General features: G+C 43.2%; 1 protein-coding gene across 5 annotated transcripts; it reads left to right on the top strand.

The window, feature by feature from the left end:
* Positions 1 to 2,348: 2,348 nt before the first annotated feature.
* Positions 2,349 to 4,904, top strand: LOC119180709 (uncharacterized). Of its 5 annotated transcripts, none has more exons than XR_012894202.1 (5): positions 2,349 to 2,629; positions 2,718 to 2,834; positions 3,934 to 4,072; positions 4,232 to 4,442; positions 4,748 to 4,904. XR_012894202.1 is itself a non-coding variant. In XM_075889061.1 (5 exons), the coding sequence occupies exons 2-4, from the start codon at positions 2,727 to 2,729 to the stop codon at positions 4,412 to 4,414; spliced, it is 447 nt and encodes a 148-aa protein (XP_075745176.1). In that variant the 5' UTR covers positions 2,349 to 2,629; positions 2,718 to 2,726; the 3' UTR covers positions 4,415 to 4,442; positions 4,748 to 4,904. The 5 variants fall into 5 exon arrangements, 2 of the variants coding, with proteins under 2 accessions (XP_075745176.1, XP_075745177.1); XM_075889061.1 differs by having other exon boundaries at positions 3,965 to 4,120; XM_075889062.1 differs by having other exon boundaries at positions 3,965 to 4,072.
* The last annotated feature ends 5,199 nt before the right edge of the window (positions 4,905 to 10,103 follow it).

A 10,103-nucleotide genomic window follows, 5' to 3' on the forward strand; every position in this document is an offset into this window, starting at 1 on the left:
CTTATCAGATGACAGTATAAACATAACTTGAAACAACACAAACAAAACTTCTCAACACAGAGCAATATTAACATAATTTCTAAATTTTAATTTATAGGGCCAGTAAACACTCCAAGGGAGATAACTTAATAATCAGTCCACTACTGTGAAATGAGCTTGCTGATACAATAATTTTTCCCAATGGCGTGGATTCGAAAGCCTCGGGTGGTGCTGCAGTTTCTCCCTTTCACAACACAAGCCAACCCCAGCTGTCTCTTCCACATAGTGCTTTGCCTTTAATGACGAGCCACTACGTTAGTGTCATAATCCATACTGGATGAGATGATTTAAATAAACAATGAAATGCTTCTTTGAGTAATCATTAATTGACCTCATCATCAAAACTTAATGCCTTGCAAATCCACTGCCAGAAATATTTTAAAGCAAGTGGAGGGGTTTATTGCGCACTTCAACCGCTTTCTTTTTTTTTCTCGTCGGTCCCAACAAGCTGCGCCGAAAACTACAGGGAGGAATGGCAGTAAAGAAGTGGGATATGTAAGCACACATTATGAGCTAGAGCATGCTTGAAGAAACACAGTAGCTTTTTCATGTTGCCATTCCTATGTGCGAGTGTGACTATGCAATGTTAGATTTTGGACAGCATGTGGCAGCACACTGTAGCAAGAAGCACATTCGATTAAAACGCTGCTTTTGATTTATTTTGGCTATGGGGCAATAGCATGCTTTCAGTTGTTTTACACCACATACAGGCTTCCAAAAATTCGAAGTGAGCACAGTCATCTATATGAAAAAAGTCACTTGCAACTGCAAGATTTGGCTGATATGTTGATAGCAGCATATGTTATTCACAGGTGTGTCTTTTCACAAAGCCCAAGGAATGGCACAGACCTGCTATATTAGTTGCCTGTAATCCTCACAAGATTGATAAATATAAAACCATGTATTAATTAAGGCTAAAGCATTTGAATGCAAAACACACACATACATACGCACACACATACACAAGAAACTGCCTACCATGAGAAAAGTTCAGTTGTGAAGAGAACAACAATAGAAAGGATCGAGCCAACATTTAGTTGTCCTACCTTGCTAAACTCATATTAGACTGGCTATATATGTCACAAGTTTTAAACAAGTTTGGTACATCAGCAACATAGCAAACACATCCAACTTTCATGTGCAAACACACTGGCCACATCCTTCAAGCCCAACTTTTTTTCCCTGTTTCTGAGCAAATACCAATGTGAGATGGGTTCTTGAATAGTTTTGATGTAAGCCTCACACACATGAGCACACACACAGAGCCTGGCAGTTTATTTACATGCACCAGTGTAAAATACATGCCATTGCTGCATTTAAAAAGTGTCGCTCAAGCCAACATTGTCGCGAGCCGCATCTACAGCCCGGTCGGAATCGCTGAGCGAGTTTTCCTCGAAGCCGTACGTGTCGTCGGGATCAGGATTTTCATTGCTGTCACCATGCGCATCACTCAGGCTTCACGTGTCGAAGGCCGCTACTCCAGAACATCAATTACCAGCTAAAGACTGAGGAATGCTCTTGCTGAGTGTAGCTGGTTGGCCGACTGCGCCTCCACCGCTCCTTGTCCGAGGTACTACATTTTGCGATCCAGGCTCCCAATAGCGTTTTTTTTTTTCTTCTTTTTGATCGAGGCTGGGGTTGAGTTGAATCCATCTCTCGTCGAACTTGACACAAACTTCAAATAGCGCGCTTGATGGTGTCCACGCAAAGTGAGGCTGCGCGACTGATAATAAGTGACCGGGTAAAGATCGATTACATCGACCAAGGCTTCACATTGACAATCTGTTTGCTGTGCCTTGAATGTTAAGCACGCGGCGCGAGGTAGTGACTCTACAGAACCCCTCGCGTGGTGAAGGTGTATTGTACTGTGGTCGCCACGGAGGAAAGTGGTCGTCGCCATGGTGGTCGCTGACTGCCAATACGGCTAGATGATTGTAGCTATATTAATGTGATAGATAAATGGATAAGTGGATTGATATGGCTGTACCCTTTAAATTGAGCGGCGGCTAACGCCACCTAGCCTAACCAACGCAAATATGGCGACACACCGCATGACCTCTGAAATTGCCACCCGTGATTGCGCGTTTGCCATCTCTAAGGCTATGCACAGCGTCACCGTTTCACAGTAATGGCATTCATTGTTTATATATTATTTGCTGTGAGCTCTAAAAAAACTACCCTCTAAGGTTGTAAAAACATAAAGTAATTGTTTCTCAAATAAATATTTTTGTTTTCAAAAACTAAGTTGCGTCGTGTTGAGGAAGAAGTCGTGGACACGTGGTTGCATAAACTACGTGGGAGATCCAGAAATGGCACTGCTATCGTCATCAATAGCAAGTTCGCGGCGACCTTGGTGCAAGTGTAGTGCATGTGAACATTGTTGCGTCTCTTAATTGCTCAGTATCGCGCCTGTACACTCACAATTCTCCAAGATGTTTGGTTTCGCAAAGATAATTAAAAATTAATAGTCCCGGTAAGTGCATCAATCCGAAGTATACAGGCAATTTTGATCCTCACAAGTGGTACCGGGTGTTCTGGAAGGATAACACTCACTGCGGCCACTATCACGCTCAAGTGATTAAGCTTTACGGTAAGTCCGCGCCTCTTGTATTCCCAATAGGAAAACAAAGAGGAAGAAGCAGTCGTTCTGAGGTTATTTAGTGGTCATATTTTCTTAGGCACCGAGGATGATGCAAGGAATGCAACAGAAAAACGACCATCCATTCCGCAGACCCGATTGCGACTCCTCCGATAGCTGCAGTTCAAATGAAGTGGACAATGAGTCGTTTAAAAAAGTAAGTGGCAATTGGTCACACTGCAGCCGATATGCTACTTGCAGCGTAATTATTACCGACAGCCAAGTTTGGCTATCGTTGACATTGCAGCTGATGTGCTACTGCGGCGCAATTACAATCGACAGCCAATTTTGCTCTGCACGTGGTGCCGTGTCACACATGAAGCACCAATGCTCTGATATACTCCCCGCCCCCTTAGCGAATATATCAGAGCATCGCTGCTCCACTACTGCGTGGGCGCCGGAACGTCGTATTGAAGGTATTAGTAATGTTGCAGTATGCTGAAGAGCTATTTTATTTTATTCTATCGTGGTATGAGCACAGCTTAGTCACATTTTTTTGTACAATTGACTGGTTTAAAATTACTTTTGCTTGTGCGGATACACGCCCTGTTTGTGCTTGCGAACTAGCAGTGAAATTTGTGTGTTGGGTTGTCTGCAGTTGTAAGAAACACGACGTCAAGCTGCTGTTAAGCAGAAGACAAGGCACGCCAGCAACCGTTTTAAGAAGCAGCAGAGAGGCCTGCTGTTTGCTAATGCTGAAAAAAAAAACAACAGAGAAAGAGCTTCTGAAAGAAGTGAATATATATGCTCAGGGCTCAAAATACAAAAGCATTAGAAAGAATAAGCCCACTGGAAAATGCCCTTCGCAGCAAAAATTTCCAAACAGGTTTATCATTTCTTCATAAGCTGTTGTAACGCACTGCTGCTAGGGTTGTATGCAGCAGCAAGTTGCCCTATTCTTATAGCGTGCAATTTTGCTGAAAAGCAGAATGCAATGTAAGCTCATGGGTGGCATGGATGCATGTATGTTTTTTTAATCACTTGAAAATGTGCTTTTACAACTTTCACAGTGTGGTGGATATTAAAAAGAACACCACTTGGTCAAAATTTCTTGAGCCCTCCACTACGGCATCCCCTATAATCACACTATGGTTTTGAGACGTGACATGCAACGTATCATTACACTTTAATTGCATATCTCAATTGCATGCTATGTTTATCATATATATTATTTGACCATGCATATCTAGGATGGTACCGTGACAATTAAGGGTGCAATATACTTTATTTCTGCACACTCTACTTTTTCATTGCAGCAAAGAACCTTGTCCTTTGCGGCTGTTGCAGCCGCAAGCCTCAAAAACAGAAACGACTTGCACCTTTCCCACCACTATGTGCTGCCACGCTGGAACCACCACAGCGACCATGGACAGCCCTGAAGTAGCCCATTCAAGTGTGAGGGAGGCTGCGCTGCTTATCAATTATGTGCCCACTGACAGGGAGGTATCATAAAACTCTAGTATGCTTTGTTTTGAAGATATATTGCTTTGCTTTAATGAGAAAATGTGCATTGACAAACTAATGTGTGCACATCATCTTTGACTTGTTTTATAGGTGCATCGGAGCAAAGGAATTGCCGTTCCCAAGAGGTTGTACAATCACCCCATGGGCTTGAAAAGACGGACCCGTTTTGTTCGTGAGGCGGCCGTTACCATTTTTTATACAGCAGGCCAAGTCGGTAGAAGTGTTACTGGGGCAGCCTCCAATCGGTCTAAAGGGGAGGCGAAATCTCCCTAGGAGAAAGAAACATATGCTGTGTTTTCAGGTAGGTGAAATTTTGCAATCTCACCAAAATTCATGGAAGTTGGTGGCTCCATTTTTGCACATAAGCAGCCGAGGTTTCACTGCCAACTTGTGTTATAATTACTTACTAAAGTTTCAAGTGTAGCTTTTGCCTACTGGAGCTGGGTACTTTTATGCAAGAATCCACAAACTAATTTTAAACAATATTAGAGAGGCAGACTAGTAGAACTCCTACTTATTTCCTTGTCATATTGACTCCTCTATTTAGAGTGCACATAATTGTCGCTTAATACGTGCCTGTAACTTGCTTTGTTTTTGATCATGCAGATTTCTTCAACCATTTTTTTGAAGCACACCGTTCTCATTGGAGAGGTTTAGCAAATGAAGAAACTCCTCAATAAAGCTTTGGCAAACAAAATTAATGACTTTATGAAATCGAAAGATTAACCAAGGAATGGCACATCAAATAAAATATTTTGTATGATTTCTGAGTTCATATTTGTGTCCTGCTTGTTCAGATGTAGCGGTGCACCTGCCAGTTGGCTAAGCACCGATTTGCTTGTGGGCCTATCAGAGTAGAATGCTACACTTATAGGCTGGGGCACGAGTACTGGTACACTGATAGACTGATACACTCATAGACTGATACACCTATAGACTGATACAACTGTCAATAACCTGATAGCCTATCAGCTTTTCTATCAGGCCCCGCCGCGGTGGTCTAGTGGCTAAGGTACTCGGCTGCTCACCCGCAGGTCCCGGGTTCGATTCCCGGCTGCGGCGGCTGCATTTCCGATGGAGGCGGAAATGTTGTAGGCCCGTGTACTCAGATTTGGGTGCACGTTAAAGGACCCCAGGTGGTCAAAATTTCCGGAGCCCTCCACTACAGCGTCTCTCATAATCAAATGGTGGTTTTGGGACGTTAAACCCCACAAATCAATCAATCAGTTTTTCTATCAGAATTTTTGCTAGGGCGGCATCAAGGAAAACCGCTTCAGTGTCGTTTGAGTAGCTTTGGCTAATGCGTTGTGCCCTGGCTTTACACCGTCCTGTAAGGTGCTGGGAGTGAATGTTGCGAGGCAATGGGAGCACATATACTTGCTCGCAAAAAAACTAGCCACCCTGTTTACGAGGTGTCTCCTGACGGGAAGAGTACCAGAGTCTTAGAAGAACGCTAACATCATCTTAATACATAAGAAAAGAGATGACCAGGACTTGAAGAATTACAGGCCGATCAGCTTGCTCTCTGTAGTGTACAAGCTATTTACAAAGGTAATTGCTAACAGAGTAAAGAAAACATTAGAATTCAATCAACCAAAGGAACAAGCAGGCTTTCGAACAGGCTACTCAACAATTGACCACATTCATACTATCAATAAGGTAATAGAGAAATGCTCAGAATATAACCAACCACTATACATAGCCTTCATAGATTACGAGAAGGCATTTGATTCAGTAGAAATATCAGCCGTTATGCAGACACTGTGGAATCTGGGCGTAGATGAAGTATATATAAACATTTTGGAAGAAATCTACAGGGGATCAACTGCTACCATAGTGCTTCATAAAGAAAGCAATAGAATACCAATCAAGAAGGGTGTAAGGCAGGGGGACACAATCTCCCCAATGCTATTTACCGCAAGCTTACAGGAAGTTTTCAGAAGCCTAGAATGGGAACAGTTAGGGATAAGAGTTAATAGAGAGTACCTTAGTAACCTGCGCTTCGCCGATGACATTGCATTGTTCAGGGGACGAATTGCAACTCGTGATTACGGAGTTAGACAAGGAGAGCAGAAAGGTGGGTCTTAAAATGAATCTGCAGAAAACGAAAGTAATGTACAACAACCTCGGAAGCAAGCAGCGCTTCGAGACAGGTAATAGTGCACTTCAAGTTGTAAAAGACTTTGTCTACTTAGGGCAGGTAATAACCGCGGAGCCGAACTACAAGATTAAAGAAACTAAAAGAATAAGAATGAGGTGGAGCACATTTGGCAAACACACTCAAATTATGACAGGTAGATTGCCACTCTCCCTCAACAGGAAGGTATATAACTGCTATATCTTGCCGGTACTTAGCTACGGAGCAGAAACCTGGAGACTTACAAAGAGGGTTCAGCTTAAATTGAGGACGACGCAGCGAGCAATGGAAAGAAAAATGGTTGGTGTAACCTTGAGAGACAAGAACAGAGCAGAGTGTATTAGGGAAGAAACGGGTGTTAAGGGTGTCATAGTTGAAATCAAGAAGTAATGGACATGGGCAGGGCATATAGCCCTTAGACAGGATAACCGCTGGTCATTAAAGGTAACTGACTGGATTCCAGGAGAAGGCAAGTGGGTTGGGGGGAGACAGAAGCTTAGGTGGGCGGATGAGATTAAGAAGTTTGCGGGTATAAATTCGCAGCAGCAAGCACAGGACCGAGTTAACTGGCGGAACATGAGAGGAGAGGCCTTTGTCTTGCAGTAGACGTAGGCTGATGATGATGATGATGATACTTGCTCGCGTACCCGTCTTCGAATTTCCACCGTGATGCCATGCTGCATATGGTATGTGATACAGAGTTTTTCGTCCAGGTGTCGGCCCGGGCGGGTCTTGGATAGACACTTTAGCTGGGAACCTGGTTGCCCCTCCATGAGTTTTTCGGGGGTGTTATGTAATGCAAGTTCTAGGAGTTTGCTGGTGCTAACTGCGGGTGCCAGTCCCAACACGAACTTGTACGTCTCGGGTATCAGGGGGTTGTTGAGCTTGTCTTTTTCTGCAACTGTCCATTTGTGAAACGGTGCCTTGTACTTTAGTTGTGAAATGACAAAGCTTTGTACGAGTCGTATGACGCTGCCTTCGCACATGCCCGCATATTTGTTCGTGATGCATCAAATGAGTTGCATCGCGCTGATGGCTTTTGCCATTATCTTGCGTAGTGCTTCACCATTGCCGCCGTTCTGCTCAATCATCATCCACAGTACCCGGATCTTCTTTATCATTGAGATTGGTGAGCCGTTTAGTGCTGTTAATTTGGTTTCTTGTTTTTCTGAAGGGACGTAGTCTTTGGACGGGTGTTCCTTTTTGATTGGTCTATATAGGAGTAATTCAGATTTTTCGGCCGAGCAGGTGAGTCCTGTGCGTATGAGGTAGTGTTCCATGCATTGTACGGCCACCTTTAAGCGACTCTCGATATCTCCGTCACTGCCAGTTGTCGTCCAGATCGTAATATTATCCACGTATAGCCTGTGCATGGTGCAGTCCATCTATTTGATGTAATCGTTCGGGTAACCCCAGCAGGACGAGGTTAAAGAGCATCGGCGAGATCACCGAGCCCTGCGGTGTGCCCAAGCTTCCAATATTGATTTCATTTGATTCTAGTTATCCCGCTCACATGCGTGAGGTTCTTCCCGTGAGGAAGTCTCAGATGTAGTTGTACTCTCGCATTTCAAGATTCAGTCTATTTGTCGCACAATGGCGTCATGGCAAACATTATCGAAAGTGCAGGCCGACAATGGCTTTCGTTGAGCACCCAGGATTTTCTATGATTTGATGTTTCAGTTAGTAAAGGCCGTCCTGTGTGGAGAGACGTCTTCTGAACCCAATCATTGTGTGTGGTAGAGTTGTCCTCGACGTAATCTGTTAGTCTATTGAGAAACACAGAGTGCGCTAAAATGTTCTGCAGAGAAGTGCTCTTTCCGTGCAACTAGCAAGGTAAGGAGGCATGAAGGTTACCTTAGCACTGCTTTAACTTGAGGGAGCACCAAGGAGGACACCTTTGTGAGGGAACCTTAGTAAGAAGCATTCCACAATACAGAATGAGGCATCCTCTAGAAGTTGAGGCTTCCTCACTGAGGTAAGGAACGTTTCGGAATATGGCCCTAACTTCTATTGCGGGTGTTTTCAGCTTTCCATTGTCCCTAAAACTGAAAATTTCATTTAGTATCGTGCCCAAGCATACTCCTATTCGGACATCTCCACATTCAATCTGGATATGCTTGGTAATTTCTATAGCTTCCCCAGAGCATGTACATTTTCCATTTAACTGTTAACTGAATGTCCCTTTGTAACTAAGCATTCTATAGAAGGCAACCAGACCTCACTTCAAATAGTAAAGCGCTTCCCCCTGAATTGTCATAAAATGCCTCGCATTACTTTATTCTTGTCCTTTTGTTATTTACTCAAAGCAGTTTTTTTTCTACCACTTGTATTCAATACTCCCATTTTCTGAAATAGCTTAATGCTATCTGTCATATTGCTTATGCTGCTAGCCATATATTTTTTTGGCGAGTCTCCCAGGTATTATGTGTCTTCACAGGGTCACATTTTTCTGATACGAATACCAGAACATATTTTTTGCCCATCTACTTTTTCAAAGTCATTAGCCTCTAATCGAACTTCATTTTGCTCTGAGCTTCCCTTACCTCCAAACTTGTCCTTAGCCCTTTGAAGCCTCATTTGTCGTCTTCCAGTAAACGACCAATGCACAGCGCCCCACAGTCCTTTCATTAACACCCAGTCCCAATTCCACCTCTGACTTTGTGCACTCCGTAAGAGTTAACAGATGTAAGCCTTGTAACCATTACAACTTTCCACAGGCATGGTACCTATTGTACTGCCAAAATGCTCTACTCTTCACTACTACATTATTTCTCATTCCGCCCAGCCGCGGTGGTCTAGTGGCTAAGGTACTTGGCTGCTGACCCGCAGGTCGCGGGATCAAATCCCGCCTGTGGCGGCTTCATTCTCAATGAAGGCGAAAATGCTGAGGCCCGTGTGCTCAGACTTGGGTGCACGTTATAGAACCACAGGTGGTAGAAATTTCCGGAGCCCTACACTATGGCGTCTCTCGTAATCATATGGTGGTTTTGGGACATTAAACCCCACATATCAATTTCTCATTCCCTTTGCTGGTGATATTTTTCCTGTACATCCATAATCATTTACGCATATTCCGTAGTACTTGAATTTGTTTACTTTTTGTATTTCTTAGCCCTGTGTTGACACTACCTGATCTGTGGGACCATTGAATACCATCGATCTACGTTTCGTTACACTATTACACCGTTACACGCAGTCCTAGAGCTTCACTTTCCCTTTACCATATATTCGTTAGTCACTGTATATCAACTTGGCTGTCCTGAAGTTAGACTATCGTCAGGGTAAAATAAACCTGAGAGCTTTTGCTCAATCATAATGTTGGCCCATTTTCGGCACAGATTAGAACCATTGTTGCTACCACCCAATTCTTTCTCTCCACACTACATATGTACAGCATGAACAGGGGGGACATTATAAATGTTCTCTTTGCTCTATATTTTTCTCAACTACATGCAAATTAGACTTTCTCAGTATATCACACTCAAAAGTTGTATACATTTCTCGCCTATCTCATTTCTTTCAAAATATCGTCCAAAATTTCAGATTAACACTGTTATAAATCTCGGTGATCAAACTAGAAAAGCCATGTATAAGGGCCTGTTTTCTGTTTTTGATATTTTTATACACAGAGTAAGATCAAATAGCTCTGCATCTAACCATCTCGGAATCCATTCTGAAGATTTCCCAAACTATCGTTATGTTCTGGCCACTCTAGGCCCGAACTTATAGCGCCACTCTTTATTGGTTTGTTGAAATCCATGCTAGTAGTCAACATATTCTCAGTAGCTCTCAGCATATTAAAGGGCTGTTATTGAGAGACATATT

The sequence above is a fragment of the Rhipicephalus microplus genome, chromosome 3 (assembly GCF_043290135.1).
Source record: "Rhipicephalus microplus isolate Deutch F79 chromosome 3, USDA_Rmic, whole genome shotgun sequence".
Lineage (NCBI taxonomy): Eukaryota > Metazoa > Arthropoda > Arachnida > Ixodida > Ixodidae > Rhipicephalus > Rhipicephalus microplus.